Raw genomic sequence first — 19,777 nt, forward strand, 5'->3', positions numbered from 1 at the left:
CTTCCTTCCTTCCTTCCTTCCTTCCTTCCTTCCTTCCTTCCTTCCTTTCTGAAAAAGTTTTTTAGTGTTTATTCATTTTTGGGAGAGGGAGAGAGAGTAAGCATGAGCAGGGGAGGGGCAGAGAGAGAGGGAGAGAGAATCCAAAGCAGCTCTAGGCCCTGAGCTGTCAGCATGGAGCCTGATGTGGGGCTCAAACCCATGAACCCATGAGATGATGACCTGAGCCAAAGTTGGCCATTTAACCAACTGAGCCACCCAGGTACCCCAAGAAAAGCTGTTTCTTAAGCTCACACTACATTCCATCACTGTCAGTCCCTGACAGGATGACAGGATGTCCTGTTATTCTTGGTCTTCCCTCTCTATTCTAGTATCTAGGAGATTTCAAAGTCTGTAATAGATCTCAGACCAAAGAGACACAATGTCACTGGGCAGAGATCCTAGGAATATAGACTAATTCTAGACTGTGGAGTGAACATTCTTTGTCCTTAGGAAATTAATTTTGATGGCATTATCTGAGTCATCACTCAGATTTTCCACAAATGACAGTTCCTCATTTGGCCAGTTAAATTGTGGCAAGCTTTAACCCAGATGTTTCCCCTTAATCTCTGCCTAGCCCCTGTCTAGCTTGAGGCCTCTCTGGCTTCCCCTGGAGAAGGCCAGGATCTCTATGTAGGGAGAGTCTCCATTTTTTGCTTTCTTCCTTATCACTTTCTACTACTCATTCTTCTGCTTTGTCCAGAAAACTTAAGTTGTAGTAGGGTAGCAGTTAATTTACCCTTAAGCAGAGGAAATGGAGCTCAGTGGAGACAGAGTTGAAATTTCTTAGGAAGGATTCTCCTGTAACAAAGATATAAAAGCCTTTCTTCTGTGATTCTTTTTCTATATTGGCCTCTTCACTCTCACACATAGGTGTGACACCTCTGTTAAGTTAAAGGTGGGAAGAGCCAGGGCAAAGGGAAGAGTGCTTTGTTAACTTCTCCCAAATATGCATTTTTTTCCTAATTTCCTTCTTACCAACACTTTCTACTTCATGATTTCCTCTTTTCTAGTCTGATTTGGGGATTTCAGTTCTCACTGCATTTGCATTATATCCTTCTGACATTTGAAAGAAAAAGACCCTTCTTCATTTTCCAGGAGAATTTTCTTTCTTCCTTGCAATAAGAGCAACCCACTATGTCCGTCATTTCTATCTCTTTCCTCTCCATCTTCCCAGTAGTCTTAACATTAAGCTCCTTTGTAGCAGGAAATTGAAGAAGACCCCATAATATTATAAGAGAGAATTTGACCTATACACTGAGGAAGTTTTGAAATGAGAGCCAGGACTGAGTTTGGGTCATTTAGTATCCCAAAGATAGAAAGGTTTCCCACTCTCTGAGTCCTATCATGCTTACTTTGATTGAAACTCTCTTTAAATTTTTTTGCCTGTTTTTGGAGTAACAACTATATAAATTTTATTATAGAGATATTAAAATATTTTTTCATCTATCTTCCCAATAATTCATTTTTCTTAAGTACTACATGAGGTACTTTTGTTTGTTGAAGTTTGGGAAATAAATTTATATTTAATTTTTCCATACACATTCATGAGTTTTGATTAAATTCTTAGGCAGTGTGGTGCCTCATGTTTTTTGTTGTTGTTTCTGTTCTTATTTTTAAAATTTTTTTTTAACGTTTATTTATTTTTGAGACAGAGAGAGACAGAGCATGAACAGGGGAGGAGCAGAGAGAGAGGGAGACACAGAATCTGAAACAGGCTCCAGGCTCTGAGCTGTCAACACAGAGCCTGACACAGGGCTCGAACTCACAGACCATGAGATCATGACCTGAGCCGAAGTCAGATGCTTAACCGACGAGCCACCCAGGCGCCCCATGTTGTTTCTGTTCTTAACATTTTTGTTTTTCAAGACTTTTCTCTTGAATCAGTTTCTCTTGCTGTTTATTTGGATATGAATATTTGCTTGAATATCAACCTCCTAAAGTGGTATAATTGAGAAAAGGGTATATTTCTAAATTTCCATCACTGTAGTCATTTTCTCCTTTTTTGCTCAATCCATGCATGGCAGAGGTACATTAGCTTCATACTTACTACTTACTATCCATTTTTCTTATCTTTCTGCCTAATACAGTCTTCTATTCTGGTGGCAATGTGCTCAGCTTGAGAAATCAAATGGTGTAGTCTCCTTTATATAGGGGTCATTGAGTGGCACACTTCTGTTCAGAGTTATAAGTGGAGTAGAGATTGGCCTCCTTCTTGAAGTCTGCCACTTTAGCTCCTATCTTAAGACAATAAGGTGATTTGGGGGATGAAAATACTAAGAAGGATTTATCAAAAAGCCAGGAGAGGTTGAGTCCCTCAGGACATCTTGGAACTGCCTACCTCTGAACTGGCATAGACTATCTATCTCTAGAAGTATATATGTGAGGGAAAAAAACCCCAAATATTTACCTTGTATAAGTTGCTGTTACTTGGATTTCTGTTATACACAACTGAATCTAAGGCTAATATATTCAACCATTCTGGGTTCCTGGGTAGATCTTGAGTTTCCTTTTTGTTTTCATCACTCAAGTGGGTAAAATCTGGAATGATTGAATTACCTAATAAAAAGTAATTATTGCTTCCAACTTTTAAAAATGGAAATATAGTTGACTTACAATATTGTATTAGTTTTAGGTATACAACATAGTGATTTAAAAATTATATACATTATGCAATGCTCAGCATAATAAGTATAGTTACCATATGTCATGATACAGGTTATTACAGTATTATATTGACTGTATTCCAATTCTTTCATTCTGGATTATCTGCTTCTTTTTGAGATAGTTGAATGATCATTTAAAAAAATGGCTCTATTTTTATTATGATGACTTAAAGTATATATTTTGACAGAGAAAGAAATGGCCTGTGTTCTTTAAAAGAGATGGACATTTGAAACAGGTTGTTTTAAAAAAACAGAAGTGCATAAAAGGCAAGTGTTGAAAGCATAATAATTCAAGCTCTCTTTTAATGAAAAGTTGTTCTTATACTAATAATAAGCAGGGGCTTATGTGAGAGATAGAAAAATGTAGAGGGGAAGTCCCCAGGGAAGATTTTCCTCTTTTTGAAGATTCACTTGATTGCATGGTATGTCTATTTCCTCCATTTTCTTTCTGTTCTGAGCATCTAGAACAAAAACTGCAAAACCAGAGTTTGCTGCCAAGAATCTCTTTATGATTTACAGAAAGAACTGATTTTGAGTGAAATAGAAGCATGAGGAAGCCAAATTTACTTCTCTCCGCAACGTGACCCCACATGGAAGTCTTTGAGTAGCTCTGGAAAGGCACCTGTTATAAGGCTTACCAAAGACAGTAGCATTATCCTTTCTTAATGCACAAAATAGAAACCTTAGGTTAAAATATCTAAAGGAGTTGCTCTAAGTTATATATCCCTTTATAAACATTGATTTTTTAAACTGCACATCCTTTGTAAATTAGATGAAGTATACATGCCTATCATGGAAAAATTAGGAAATAAACAGTAACATAAAAGAAAAAAAAAGAATCTAAACCACCCATAATACCATCACTCTATTTAAGTATGCTTATGTAATAATAGTGTTTCATGATCCGCCTTTTCATTCAGCAACATAATATTTTACCTATTGAATATTTATTACATAAGTCTTCATGTAATGTGTGTAGTTACTGTCTTAAAACAATTGAGGAGAAATTCCTATAAGCATATCTCCTACATGCATATCTCTTCTACAGTATTCATTTCCTAGATAAATCCAGCTTTTTGACCTGCATTGCCATGAAGTTCTGAAGGTAACTACACAGGACACAGCCAGGGTTTCCAGGAGAGGAGGTACGGCACAGCAGAATTCTTACTGATCTGGAAGTCAGCACAACTGCTTCCTTCACTTCCTTGTGTGACCTTGGACAACACACTTGCTTTCACTTGGTCTCATCTATGGAATGACTATGAGAATGTCTACCCTAATTCTGTCACAGAGTGTGTGAGGTTGAATTGAGAGAGTATGTCAAAGTATTTTGTAAATGATAAAGAGCTTTCCAAGTGAAAAGTATTAATATTAACTGAAATCAATCAATCATATATACTATGTATAAGATTCTATTCTAATTAATCTCCTTTATTCATGACAGCCTTTCTGTGAGGGAAGTATTATCATTAGCTCTAGTCTATAGATTTAAAAAATCAAGAAAGAAAGGATAACTTGGGTAAGCTCACACAGTTAGCGATAGTACTTAAATTTGTAACCAATTTATTTTTCAGAGTGTTGGCCCTTCTCCTTGATAGTAGCAGGAAAGTGTGGGCCTTGTAGTTAGCCCACCTGGGATCCAAATACTATCTCTGACTATGTAAGTTTCTCCTTGTGCCTGTTTCATTATTGGAAAATCAGAGATACTATAACACCGACCTGACCTCTTTGGGTTGTTATGAGTAGAAAATAAAGACTTACTTGTAAAGGACTTGGAACAGGTGCCAGGCCCCAAACAAGTGACTCAAAATGTTAATGATTATTCTTGTCAATAAGGATAACCCTTTCCATAAGAGCAAACCCTGTGGTGGTGAATTTGCACATCTAAACTTGTTAAAGTAATAAATGCACTTTCTATTTTCCTATGATATTGTTTCCCCACGTGTCCATGCTCTTACTTTTCCTAAAATCTTGAACATACATAATTTTTGGTTTTATGAATAGCTTTTACTTTGTGAGGAAGTTAGTTACAGTTGAGGGATATTCAACATTTAGCTTACCAAGGGTTTAAAGGCAGTTAGTAAACATCACGACTACATTTGAAAGTAAAAACTAGACATGTTTTTTTTTTCATTTTTCCCAAGAAAACTAACAATAGGTTTTTAACTATGATCTTGCTTTTTTTTTTTAATTTTTTAACGTTTATTTATTTTTGAGACAGAGAGAGAGAGAGAGAGCATGAACAGGGGAGGGTCAGAGAAAGAGGGAGACACAGAATCTGAAACAGGCTCCAGGCTCTGAGCAGTCAGCACAGAGCCCGACGCGGGGCTCGAACTCACGGACCGTGAGATCATGGCCTGAGCCGAAGTCGGACGCTTAACCGACTGAGCCACCCAGGCGCCCCAATCTTGCTTTTTTTTTTTTAAGTTTAAATGCTCAGAAAAGAAAGAACACTATCTTTATACTGCTCTCCCTAAAACCGTTTCTCTCTCCCTCTCTTTTTGGGATGCAGTTTGGCTTTGAGAAAATATTGTATAAAATGGTAGTGGTATATCAAATAATTTAATACTATGGAAAGGATTGTGAACCAATCATAATATTTGGAATTGCAAGAAGGGATCATTGAAGAGTTAGTGGCTGCATAAATGTATTAACTGAATAAACCCAAAGTGGAGATTTTTAACATTATGGTAGAAATATTTTCTGGCTTGACTACCTATTCTTCAGCTCTTTGATTTTCGGATCTCAGGAAACTGAAAAGTCACATATCCTGGGAAGGGGTATAAATTAGAAAACATCCTCAAAGGACTGGTTAAGTGAGAGATACATGGCAGGGTTCTGGTAAGTAAAATTGACTAAGGAGCTCAACAATTTCTCATATCAAAGGGAAAAATAATTGTTCTATCTAGAAAGTCTGTTTCAAAAATCACAAATCCATAATGTGCAAATCTTTCGAACTGAGTAATCCATTTCTTTACCAGGAAACTGTTCTAAGATAAAAACCCCAGAGGGAAAATTGATATATGCATATAGTAGTCTTACATCCTGGATTTTATGGGGGCAGTTTTTGGATTAGATGATGAGTCCAATCCAGTTCGAAAACATCATTATGGCAAATCTTTATGAAGATTTAATTGAGGTATTAATTTTTACACTAAAATAGTGGAAATACTGTAATGTATAATGAAAGGATTGGTGGTAGATGGAAGGAAGATCTGAATCCCTGGATAATAATGAAGTGGTCATTATTGCATAATGGTGGCATTCATTTTTCTCCTAATCCCCCTTCTGGAAGTTCCCTTTCTTGCACAAGTCAGCTTCAAGCTACTTGGAAGGACAATCCTCCTTCTAGGAAAATATTCATCTCACCACATAAAAAATTACAATCCATACTGTATTAGTATGAATGGAATGTTATAGTTCCTAAAAAACAATAATTATAAAAACTTGCTATAGTATAGGAACGAGTTTGATGTTATAGTAAGCAAAGCATATGTATAAATGAAAATATCTTACAGGGATTGAATTCTAGATGCTTTTCTTCTTTACTGATTTTCCTTAATGTTATTTTTACACTGTTTTAACAACAAATAACAATGAACTGTCACTTATTTTTTTAAACTTAGGTAATTTATTATAAAGTAGATCATTTCCCTCTCCAGTTTTAGTAGGAGATAACCTATCATCTAAAACCTAACTAATTGACTAATTAAGCTTTTGGTAGCACTTTGTCTAGGTAAAAGTATTGGCAATCAGAATACTGTATTTTGGAGTATTTTGATTGATGTTGTTAGAATTAGAATTTGCTCCTTAAGGAGCTTAGAAAGAGGTAATGTGTAAGGAAAACAAATGACATATGTCTAAATGTCTTTAGGCTACCATAGCATTACTGTCCCATAGAAATTTTGGATAATTGCTTTTAACGGTTTATTTGCCAGGGGTGACCACATCACCAAAATAGTACAGTCAAATATGAAAAGAATGACAAACAGAAAAAAATACATTTCCTTCTTTTATTTACAATCAGACAACTAAACAAACAAAATGACATAATTTTATTGATCCCAGAACTGTTAATCTAAATTATCAAATAGAACACAGATATTTTCATATGAACACTCCAGAAAACACCTAGATGTGTACATTCCTTAGGTCATATACACTCTAAATGGCAAAGTGGAACCCAGTACTTCCATGTATTTATATATAACCTGGCCACTTTATGATTATAAGTGGCCTCATAGATGCTTAATTTCATAAGCTGATATAGTTAATATCACTAGACTTATATTTGAAGATTTGAATAACTGTATAATCCTGACTGCTTTTTGTGAGACTATACTGACCTGATAATGGAGGGATCATCAAGTGTATCTTGGATTATGTTGAGATGCCCCAGAACTTTCCTCAGGGCTGCCTTTATCTCCTTATTCCGGAGGCTGTAGATGAGGGGGTTGAAGAGTGGGGTTACCATAGCATAGAACAAAGTTGCGACTTTCTGTATACCAGCAGAATGTCTGAGTCTAGGGCTCACATACATGACCATCAAGGAGCCATAGAAGAGTGATACCACAGCCAAATGAGACCCACAGGTAGAGAAGGCCTTATGTCTCCCAGTGGCAGAAGGCATACGCAACACAGCTAATAAGACAAGCGTATAGGATCCAAGGATGAAGAGGAAGTTACCAAATATAACTAATGAGCTTAGAGTGTAGCAAAGCTGTTGGGTTGTTGGGGCAGAGGCACATGCCAATGCAAACAGTGGCCCTGGGTCACACACAACATGGTCAATAACGTTCGGACCACAGAAGGGCATCTGAGAGATGAATACAATGGGGATCACGAACCACAGAAATCCACAAACCCAGCAGATAATGACCAGTTTGGTACAGAAATGCCCAGTCATGATATTAGGGTAGTGCAAGGGACGGCAGATAGCAAGGTACCGATCAAAGGCCATGACGGCCAAGAGGAAACATTCAGATGTTCCCAAAGAGAAAAAGAAATAAAATTGGAGGAAACATCCAGCAAATGAGATGGTCTTTTTATCTGAGAGGAAGTTGACCAACATCTTGGGGACTGTAGAAGAGACATACCAGATCTCTAGAAAGGAGAAATTCCCCAGGAATCTGTACATGGGGATGTGGAGTCTCCATTCACACCACAGAGCACAGACAATGGCCCCGTTCCCTGTTACAGTCAAAGCATACATTGTAGTAAAGAGTGAAAATAGGAGGATCTGAATTTTCCACTCACAGGAAAAACCTAAGAGTATAAATTCTCTTACAGAAGCAAAGCTGGAATATGGCTCAGAGACATTCATTGAGTCACTAACCTGCAAGATCAAGAGACATATTGTTATCAGTTAGGACTGGTTTCAAATGTGCTCCTTTTTCAGGGTAAAGAGAAGACAATGAACATGGGGTCATCAGGAAGAGAATGTAGTCTACTTGTTCTTGGCTATATACTCTGAGTTTTGGGCATAGTAGGTAGCTGGCTGCACAGAAACAAACTTTTGCCTGCTTCTGAATCTCTCCCTCATTATGCCACCATGATAGAACTAGGCAAAATTAAACTCACTTTGTAAAGCTTGTTATTTTTGGGTGGGGAATGATCTATGATAGTTTCTGAGTAGCATATAACACAGAGTTAACACTTAGTTTCTTATCCTAAACCCATTTTATAGTGCAAGAGACTCAGTAAAGAAGGTTTTAATTTTACCATTAACATCTCAATTAAATATATTAACATATCATTTAAATATGAAAAGAAATGGACATATTGTATAGCAATTTGGCAGTAAGTTTAAAGCCAATATCCCTGTATTTTGGTTGTTACTGCTGTTAACTTAAGCATCGTAAAAATGTAATTCTATAATTTTACTTACCAACACTGACTTTTAATATTGCAGTTCTTCAGTGTCTTCTGTAGGAAGCAGTGGCTTTAAGTTTTCACTTAATCTTTCACCTGTAAAAGTTTGCAAAATAACAGCTAGGTATGGGACTTTTTTTGAAGTCTTTCTTTACATAAAATTTGGGATTGATTTTTCTTATATGCTTGTTTAAATTAAAAATTTGTACCAGATGGGGTGCCTGGGTGGCTCAGTTGGTTAAGTGACTGACTGTGGCTCAGGTCATGATCTCGCAGTTTGTGAGTTCGAGCCCCACGTCAGGCTCTGTGCTGACAGCTCAGAGCCTGTAGCCTGCTTCAGATTCTGTGTCTCCCTCTCTCTCTACCCCTCCCCTGCTCACGCTCTGTGTCTCTCCATCTCTCAATAATAAATAAATATTAAGAAAACTTAAAAAAATTGCACCAGAAAAGAGAAGTCAAATACTTTTTCTTTAAGTACACTTACTTTATCCTACATTCTCATGGAAAAGGTGTCAGGGATCTAAGTTTCCTGAGTGTGTGTGCATGTGTGCGTGCGTGTGTGCGTGCGTGCGTGCGTGTGTGTGTGTGTGTGTGTGTGTGTGTGTTGTGTGGCAATATGCAGGGATGTGAGTTCTGAAAGTTGTAAAGGCTTACATTTGGGTCACAAACAAAAATTTTCAAAAACAAATTTGCTTCTAAACTATTGTCCATACCAGTGCTCTGAGAAGTCTTTTATAATGATTTGGTGGAAGCTGTCTTTGTGCTTTTAGTAGCATGTATCTATTTTTTAAACGTTCCCAAACAGGAATATTAATATTAGAATTAAGAAATTCTGGAATGAAAGAGAATTGACACGGAGGTGTCATGACTTTCTGCAGTGCTCAAAAGGTAAAAATACCATAGTTTTGACATCTACCAAATCTCTAGGGGACCTGGGTGATGAACCATATACTTCTTTGGATAAAGAGTTTTATTGCTTCACAAAAATTAAGAATGTACTTTCTTTATCACACGTTCTCCTGGGACTTGGCCTCTATGGCATTAGGAAAGTTCTTCTCTAAGCTGATGGATACTTAAAAAGTTAATGATTGCATGTTCTCTCAGGAGTCAGTAAAGAGTGACAACTTCTCTGAGGCACTATTATTTACAAATAGTTTGCCTACCTGGAATATAGATTCTAAAAAGTTTTTAGAAGACAAAATTTGAGGAACAATAAAGCAAAATGTGTCATCAAAAGTTTTTTTTTTATTTTTTTAATGTTTATTATGATAGAGAGAGGGAAACAGAGCATGAGTGGGGGAGGGACAGAGAGAGACGGAGACACAGAATCCAAAGTACGCTTCAGGCTCTGAGCTATCAGTACAGAGCCCGATGCGGGGCTCGAACTCACAAACTGCCAAGTCATGACCTGACCTGAAGTTGTACACTTAACTGACTGAGTCACCCAGGTGCCCTTACCAAAAGTTTTGATATGAGTTTCAGGAACACTTCTAATGTCTGTGCACATGTTGGAAGATACAGAAATGAAGTACAGTGAGCTTGATGAGGAAAATGTCGAGGTATAGAACACTGTAGGACATTGACAATAAAATTTGTAGAAGTTAGAAGTAGCTTTTAAAAGGACAGCTTGTCAGAATTCTTTAGGTAGGAGAGAAAAGAGCAAGAAGTGTCAGTTTTTTTTTAACGTTTTTTATTTATTTTTGAGACAGAGAGAGACAGAGCATGAACGGGGGAGGGGCAGAGAGAGAGGGAGACACAGAATCGGAAGCAGGCTCCAGGCTCTGAGCCATCAGCCCAGAGCCCGACGCGGGGCTCGAACTCACGGACCGCGAGATCGTGACCTGAGCCGAAGTCGGACGCCCAACCGACTGAGCCACCCAGGCGCCCCTGAAGTGTCAGTTTTTTAAGGTAACTGACTTCAATACTACAGAGGAACATGTGGCTTCCCAGTTAATATGAGAGGAGTATTTGATGTCATTGATTGGTGTCCCCTTTTTACGTTATGGCATATGAAATTTATGTAGTATGACTAAAACCCCCAGGTGGGAATGATGCTCATACCACATGGTGTAAACTGATAGAGAACATCATGATTGTATTCCATAGGAACGCGGGTCTGTGGACCACAGAATGACTGAGGAATATCTAAAAAACCAACTCCTCACATGGAAAGACTAAGGAGGAAAAATGGTATTTAGACCTTTATTACCTCTTAGTTATACTACTTCAGGACTTAGAAACTCCTAAAACATAGCCTTGATCTTATTACTTGCCTGATAAAAAACATCAATGGTTTTATTCAGAAATTCTCAAGTTATCCATAAATTGGTATCAATTTTCTTATCTTTCCTTACTCCCTTTTATACATAGATTGGACAGCATTTTATTCTCTAGATACCTTTGAATTTCCCATATTCATTTCTTTGTGGTCTCTCTGTTTAGAATCTTCATTACTTCCATATACACCTGCAAAAACCCCATCTATCCTTCAAGGTCTATTTCAAATGACATTTTTCCGTAATGCTTTTCCTTATTCCCCTAACCAAAGCAACTTTTCCATCTCTGAATTTTTATTTAACCATCTTTGTATCTTTCCTAAAACATTTGTCACAAGCTGCTGTATGTTATCATTATTTGTGTACTTATCTTTTCTCTCCTCCCACATTGTTAAGTCTTTTGAAGTTGAGAACAAACATCAATCAACTTAGAATTAATCAAGGTGAAAAAATACATGCATCTACTGGTCCTCATTAAATATTTGTCATATAAATGACATTTTAAAAATTATATGAGTTTTATTTGTAAAAACAACACCTGGCATACCAAAGTTAATAAAGACAACTCCAAGGTGCATGACTGCATTATCCTGTATTTACAGATGTGAAAGAAATTTGGAGGAAGGGAGAAATCTATACAGTTTAAAACTCCCTATGACAGACATCTTAGTTCATTGAAGAGGGCTTGAGGTATGACGTAGAATAATGCTACTCAAAGTATGGTCATTGCACCAGTGCAGTCCTCAAATTGTTACCAGTCCATGACAAATACAGAAATCAAGAGTAAGCATTTAAACACACACACACACACACACACACACACACATTATTAACAGTAGACTAATTATGAAAAGAACCCAAATGTCCTTTACTGATGAATGGATAAAGAAGATGTGATATACATACACAAGAACTATTACTCAACCATAAACAAGAATGAAATCTTGCCATTTGCAATAACATGGATAGAGCTAGAGAGTATTATGGAAGAGAAATACGTCAGTCAGAGAAAGACAAATAGCATATGATTTCACTCATATGTGGAATTTAAGAAACAAATCAAACTAACATGGGGAGAAAAAAGAGAGGCAAACCAAGAAACAGACTCTTAACTATAGAGAATAAACGTATGGTTACTAGAGGGGAGGTGGGTGGGGAATGGGTTACATAGATGATGGGGATTAAGGAGGTCACTGGTGATGAGCACTGGGTGTTGGATGGAAATGTTGAATCACTATATGGTACACCTGAAACTAATATCACACTGTATGTTAACTAACTGTAATGTCAATAAAAAGCTGAGAAAGAAAACACTGAAATAAAAACATTTATGGGAAACAAGTTTTATGTGTGTTTAATAATACAGAATGCGCTATATATATGTTTTTATATTTCAGTTTCTACTTATTTTTACCTTACAAAATTGTCAACTAATGAATTGGAAAAAAAAGCTAGGCTTCACTTAAGGTAGTTTCACAAGCATTGAATTAGAGGACAAATGAATTTACTTTTATTTTTTATTTTTTAATACTTTTTTCAAAATTTTTAATTATTTTCATTTTGAGTATAGTTGACATAATGTTACATTAATTTCAGGTGTACAAATTAGTGATTGGACAAGTTTACATATTATACTGTGTTCTGCACACTAATAGCTATAATCTGTCCTGTTACATTGCTACTACAGTATCACTGAATGTATTCCTTATGCTCTGCTTTTTATTCCTGAGTTGTTAAATCCGTAGCTGGAGACCTGTATCTCCCCCTCCCCTTCATCAGTTTTGCCCAGCTCCCCACCCCCTTCCTTTCTGGCAACCACTAGTTCTCTGTATTTATGGGTCTGATTCTGCTTTTTCTTTGTTTTTTTTTTTTTTTGTTTGTTTGTTTTTTAAGATTCTGTTTATGAGTAGAATCATATGATATTTGTCTTTCCTGGTCTGACTTATTTCACTCAGCATTATACTCTCTAGGTCCACCAATGTTGTCTCAAATGGCATAATCTATTGCATCCTTTTTATGGCTATATAATATTCCTGTGTGTGTGTGTGTGTGTGTGTGTGTGTGTGTGTACGCACCACATTTTCCTTATCCATTCATCTATTGATGAACACTTAGGTTGCTTTCTTAGGTTGTCTTGACTATTGTAAATAATGGTACAATAAACATAGGAGGCACATATATCTTTCTGACTTAGTGTTTTTGTTTTCCCTGGGTAAATACCCAATAGTGGAATTATTAGATCATATGGCATTTCTACTTTTAACTTTTTGAGGAAACTCCATACTGTTTTCCACAGTGGCTATACCAATTTACATTAATAACCATTGGTGCATGAGGGTTCCTTTTCTCCTCATCCTTGCCACCACTTACTATTTCTTGTCCTTTTTATTTTAGTCATCCTAACAGATGTGAAGTGACATCTCATGGTGGTTTTGATTTGCATTTTTCTGATGATTAGTGATGTTTAGCATCTCTTCATGTGTCTGCTGGCCAACTGTCTTCTTTGGAAAAATGTCTGTTCAGATCCTTTGCCCACTTTTAAATTTGATTATTTTATTTATTTATTTATTTATTTATTTAATTAAATTAATTAATTTATTTGATGTTGAGTCGTGTAAGTTCTTTATAGATGTTGGATATTACCCCCTTATTGGATATATCATTTACAAATGTCTTCTTCCATTCAGAAAGCTGTCTTTTTATTTTGTTGATGGTTTCCTTCTCTGTACAAAAGGTTTTTATTTTGACATTGTTCCAGTAATTTATTTTTGCTATTGTTTCTCTTGCCTCAGGAAAACTATCTAGGAAAATGTTGCTATGGCCAATGTCAGAGAAATTACTGCCTATAATCCATTCTAGGAGTTTTATGGTTTCAGGTCTCATGTTTAAGTCTTTAGTTCATTTTGAGTTTACTTTTGTATATGGTGTAAGAAAGTGTTCCAGTGTCATTCTTTTGCATGTAGCTGTCCAGTTTTCCCAGAACCATTTATTGAAAAGACTGTCTTTTCCCCATGGTGCATTCTTACCTTCTTTGTCATGGATTAATTGACCATATAAGTATGAGCTTATATCTGGGTTCTATCATGTTCTATTTTTTTTTATTTTTCTATTTTATTTTTTAAAGCTTTTTTTTATTTTTGAGAGAGAGAGGGAGGGAGAGAGCAAGCGAGTGAGAGAGAGAGATGAGTTAGTGCATGTGGGAGAGGCAGAAGGAGAGGAAAAGAGAGAGAATCCCAAGCAGGTTCCATACTGTCAGCACGGAGCCAATTTCAGGGCTCAGACTCACAAATTGTGAGATCATGACCTGAGCTGAGATCAAGAGTTGGGTGCTAACCCGACTGAACCACCCAGGTGCCCCTCTATCCTGTTCTATAGATCTATGTGTGTATTTTGTGCCAGTACCATATTGTTGATAACTAGTATATCTTGAAATCTGGATTTGTGACACCTCCAGCTTCATTCTTTCTCAAGATTGCTTTGGCTATTTAGGGTCTTCTGTGTTTGCATATGAATTTTAGTATTCTAGTTTGGTGAAAAATACTGTTGGTGTCTTAACAGGTATTGCTTTGATTTTGTAGATTATTTTGGGTAGTATGGACATTTTGAAAATGTTAATTATTTCAATCCTGAAGCTTGGAATATTTTTCCATTTGTTTGTGTCATATTGAATTCCTTCATCAGTGTTTTATAGTTTTCAGAGTACAGGTTAAGTACTCACCTCTTGGTTAAGTTTATTCTTAGGTATTTTATTCTTTTGTTTTTACTTTCTTTTCTTTTTCTTTCAAGTTTTTATTTAAATTTTATATTTCAGGTGTAGAATTCAGTGATTCATGAGTTACACAAAACATCCAGTGCTCATCACAACAAGTGCCCTCACCTCTAGTAACCCTCAGTTTTTTCTCTATACTTAAGGTTTCCTTCCTCATCTGTTTTTTGGAATAGTTTGGGGAGAATAGGTATTAGTTCTTCTTTAAAGTCTGGTAGAATTCACTTGTGAGTGCATCTGGTCCTAGACTTTTATTTTTTGTTTGTTTTTTTGATTACCAATTCAATTTTGTTACTTATAATTGATCTGTTTAGATTTTCTATTTCTTCCTGGGTCAGTTTTGGGAGGTTATACATTTCTAGAAATTTATCCATTTCTTCTAGATTGACCAGATTGTTGGCATATAATTTTTCATAGTATTCTCACAATCCTCTGTATTTCTGAGGTGTCAGTTGTCATTTATCTCTTATTACTGATTTTATTTATTTAGGTCTTTTCTCTTTCTTTTCTTGATGAGCCTGGCTAAGGGTTTTTAGTTTAGTTTTTTTTTTTTCCAGAAAACCAGCTTTTGGTTTTGTTGATTTTTTTCTGTTGTTTTTTTAAGTCTTTACATCATTAATTTCTGCTCTGATCTTTAATATTTCCTTTCTTCTACTCATGTTTGACTTTATTTTTTCTTTTTTTTCTAGTTCCTTTAGGTGTAAGGTTAAACTGTCTAAGTTTTTTCTTGTTTCTTGAGGTAAGCCTGTTTGCTTTATATTTCCCTCACAGAACCACTTTTTGCTGTGTCTCAATGATTATTTGGACTGTTGTATTTTCATTTTCATTTGTCTCCATGTATTTTTCTATTTCCTCTTTGCTTCATTGATCCATTGGTTGTTTAGTATCATTTAGTCTCCATGTGTTCACGTTTTTCTTAGTTTTTTTTTCTTTTGTGATTTATTTCTAGTTTCATAGCATTTTGCTCAGAAATCATGCATGGTATGATCTCAATCTTCTTAAATTTATTGAGGCTTATTTTATGACCTAATATGTGATCTAATCTGGAGGATTTTCCATGTGCACTTGAAAAGAACATATATTCTGTTCTTTTGGGATCTAATATTTTACATGTATATGTTCTGTTCATCTGGTGCATGTGTTATTCAAAGACATTATTTCCTTATTAATTTTGTGTCTGAATGATCTATTCATTGATGTAAGTGGAATGTTAAAGTCTCTTACTTTTATTTTATAACCATCAATTTCTCTCTTTATGTCTGTTAATATCTGCTTTATGCATTTAGATATTACAGTGTTGGGTGCACAGATATTTAAAATTGTTATCCTCTTGCTAGGTTGATCCCTTTATCATTTAATGCCCTTCTTTGTCTCTTGTTACACTCTTTGTTTTAAAGTCTATTTTGTCTTGTCTAAGTATTACTACCCCAGCTTTTGTTTCCACTTCTATTTGCATGGTGAATGTCTTATCATCACTTCACTTTCAGTCTGTTTGCATCCCTAGGGCTGAGATGAATCTTTTGTAGGCAGTATATGGATGGGTCTTATTTTTTTTTTTTATCCTTATCACCACTCTATGTCTTTTGATTGGAGAATTTAAGATTCTCCATTTAGATTTAAAGTCTTTATTGATGGGCATGTACTTATTATCATTTAATCTAAAATTTGTTTCCTGATTGTTTTTGTAGTTATTTTTTGTTCCTTTCTTCTTCTCTTGCCCTCTTTCTTTGTAATGGATGAGTATCATAGTGTTTTGTTTGGCTTTCTTTCTCTTTATTTTTGTGTGTCTGTCATAGGTTTTGGGTTTGTAGTTATCATGAGGTTCAAAGAGAACAGTGGAACTCACCTGAATGAGGAGGGCATTCTAGCTAGGAGAAACTGTGTATAGAGAACCTTGATGGAAAGGGTGGTTTAGCTGTGATGTGAATTTTTGGGATGCTAAGAGGGGGAAGGGAGAGGATGGGAGTGGGTAAGGAAGAAAGCCTTACAGTAAGGAAGCTACTTTGGATGAACCAGGGAATGAAAAAGAAATAGGCAGATTAGAGACCCATCAAGTCAACAAATTGCTTCTCTCAAGTAATGTCAATCTAAAAATTTTTTGTTTTCATGATCCATCCCCTCAGACCTTGTGTCCTCCATCTATTACAAGTTCCTAAAACAACAAATAGCTAGAGGACTAGTTTAAATATTAATAATGTCATTACCCACATCTACTGCAATTAGTTTCTTTTCTTCATTCTCTAATATGCTTTGCCTTAAGTCTGCCCAAACTCATAGGATCTCTTTCCCTTATTGTTGTCTCAGTATTTGTTTTACAGTATTATCAGTGAGAAGACTTACGCTCAAAGCAGGAAAAACAAATAATGGTGATTTAGATTAATTTGATTTTAATTGTCCATTTTAGTAAATGAAGTGATTGTGTTGAGATGAGTTTATTTTCATTTATTTTTAAAATTTTTTAACTTTTTTTTATTTAAGAGAGAGAGAGTACATGAGCATGGGAGAGAGGCAGAGGGAGAGAGAGAATCTTAAACAGGCTCCATGCACAGCACAGGGCCTGACATGGGCCTTTATGCCATAACCCTGGGATCATGACCTAAGCCGAAAGCAAGAGTCTGATGCTCAAATGACTGAACCACCCAGGTATCCCTCAGATAAGTTTATTTTTAGCCTTGACCTGTTGATATATTTTATAAGCATATATATTTTATTGTCCCCCCAGGTGCCCCAAAATTTTTAAAGACCTTTTAAATATTTTTATTGAGACATAAGTAACATATAACATGTTAGTTTCACATGTAGAAAATAGTGATTCAATATTTGTATATATCACAACATGATTTCCACAGTAAGTCTAGTTAACACCCATAACCATCACCACACAAAATTACAAGGATTTTTTTTTCTTGGGCAGAAATCAAATAACTTTCTCATCACTGGATGGGAATTCAATACGTTAGAGAACCAGTTGTTGGGGTGGAGCATTAGATGTATAGCTGAATGGGCTTATCTAGAAGTTTCTTTGCATTCTTAAGAATCTGTGACTGAATGATATGTAAACCTCATTATTTGGTAAAGATAGTTCAACAATGATTATGCATCATTTGACAAATGCTATCCTGAGTGTGGCCATAATACCTACAAGGAAGAGAATTAAAAACTAGAGAGTTTTGCAATTCTCAACATATTTTATGATAGCACAAAGTTGCCAATGTGGGGTGGTTTTGTCATTGTATGACACCAGAAAAACCAGGCTGCATGTGAGGGGTTTATGCTTGGAAAGGTCATGGTACTAAAAAGCTATCTAATTCCTGAAGTGTCTTAGTCTGTTTCCTGCTGTAACAAAATTACTATAGACTGGCTGGCATATCAATAACAGAAATCTATTTCTCACAAATCTAGAAACTGGAAAGTCCAAGGTGCCAGCAGATTCAGAGTCTGGTGAGGACATGCTTCTTATTCACAGATGGTTGTCACTGTGAATACTCACACAGTGGAAGAGCCAGGGATCTCTCGGGGGTCATTTTTATAAGAACACTAATCCCATTCATGATGGCTCCACTCTTGTGACCTCCCAATACTGTAATATCACATTGAGGATTAGCATTTCAATGTATTATTTTGGGGCAACACAAATACTCAGTCCATAGCATGAAGGTTGTAAGGCTTTCAGGGCAAAGGAATACACATATCCCCTGCACAAAAATGATCTTTTCCAGATTTAGCAGTGGAAACAACTCTGATTCACAAATAATAGATACTGAGTTTTTGTTTTGATATGTAAAAGCATATATACAGGTCATGATATGATTAGATAGAACTCTGGCTTGAGAGTCAGGAAGGAGTTTAGTTATGTAGCAACAAAATTATCACAGAGTAAATGGTATCTGTATAGTGGAGACTATTTTTAGAAACTGCCTAACTTGAAGGCAAATTCTTTTTCTGCCAAAAGCCAGAGATATCCCTGAGAATATTTGGAGAGAGAGAGAGAATGAGAGAGAGGAAAAGGAAGAGAGGAAAGGGAAGAGAGATTGAGACCACTCTCATAGGTAACTGCAGTCTAAAATTTTTCTAAAACTTTATGAAGAACACATTCTTTGAGTCCTGTCTTTTGCATGGATTTTAGCAGTAATTTAACAACAGCAAATAGAGTGGTAGAACTGTAGTTGCTTAGGATTCTGTAGAAAGAATTTAAAATTGGAGTATTGTAAATAGAATGATTAGGTTTTCTCTTCAATTAGTGCATTGACTTTGTATTAAAGAAGAGCCACAGGGATTTTAGCTGATTTGGAATGTGGACAGTGTGGGCTACAGCAGAGGGTCATTATTCTCTGATGAGAATAATGGAAGAAGAGGATTTGAATAGGAGCAGGAAACAGTTTTTTTCTTATTAATGTAATTTATTGTCAAATTGGCTTACATACAACACCCAGTACTCATCCCAACAAGTGCCCTCCTGAGTGCCCATCACCCATTTTCCCTGCCCCCCCAAACATTCCACCCCCCTAAATGCTCAGATTGTTCTCTGTATATAAGTCTCTTATGGTTTGTATCCCTTTCTGTTTGTAACTTTTTTTTCCCTTCCCTTTCCCTATGGTCCTCTGTTAAGTTTCTCAAATTCCACATATGAGTGAAAATATATGATTTCTGTTTTTTTCTGACTAACTTATTTCACTTAGCATAATACACTCCATTTCCAAACACATTGTTGCAAATGGCAAGATTTCATTCTTTTTCATTGCCAAGAAGTATTCCATTGTATATGTATACCACACCTTCTTTATCCATTCATCAGTTGATGGACATTTAGGCTCTTTCCATAATTTGGCTATTGTTGAAAGTGCTGCTATAAACATTGGGGTACATGTGCCCCTATGAATCAGTACTCCTTTATCCTTTAGATAAATTCCTAGTGGTGCTATTGCTGCGTTTTAGGGTAATTGTATTTTTAATTTTTTGAGGAACCTCCACACTGTTTTTTTCGAGTGGCTGCACTAGTTTGCATTCCCAGTAGTGCAAGAGGGTTCCCCCTTTTCCACCTCCTTGCCAACACTATGGTTTCCTGAGTTGTTAATTTTAGCCACTCTGACCAGTGTGAGGTGTTATCTCAATGTGGTTTTGATTCTTTTTTTTTTTTTTTTTTTTTTTTTTTTTTTTTTTTT

The 19,777-nt window shown here is 36.0% G+C and overlaps 2 protein-coding genes and 1 pseudogene across 5 annotated transcripts in view; 1 reads left to right on the forward strand and 2 right to left on the reverse strand.

Moving 5' to 3' along the window:
* The window catches only part of LOC125910355 (vacuolar protein sorting-associated protein 29-like), a 3,129-nt pseudogene extending 738 nt beyond the window's left edge, over positions 1–2,391 (reverse strand).
* Positions 1–19,777, forward strand: part of LOC125909756 (olfactory receptor 4M1) — a 118,631-nt gene that overhangs the window by 48,036 nt on the left and 50,818 nt on the right. The gene's annotated exons all lie outside the window — the stretch shown is intronic.
* Positions 7,039–8,052, reverse strand: LOC125910356 (olfactory receptor 11H12-like). The gene has a single exon (XM_049614114.1). The coding sequence runs from the start codon at positions 8,023–8,025 to the stop codon at positions 7,039–7,041; it is 987 nt and encodes a 328-aa protein (XP_049470071.1). The 5' UTR covers positions 8,026–8,052.

Source organism: Panthera uncia (assembly GCF_023721935.1).
Source record: "Panthera uncia isolate 11264 chromosome B3 unlocalized genomic scaffold, Puncia_PCG_1.0 HiC_scaffold_1, whole genome shotgun sequence".
Classification (NCBI taxonomy): Eukaryota; Metazoa; Chordata; class Mammalia; order Carnivora; family Felidae; genus Panthera; species Panthera uncia.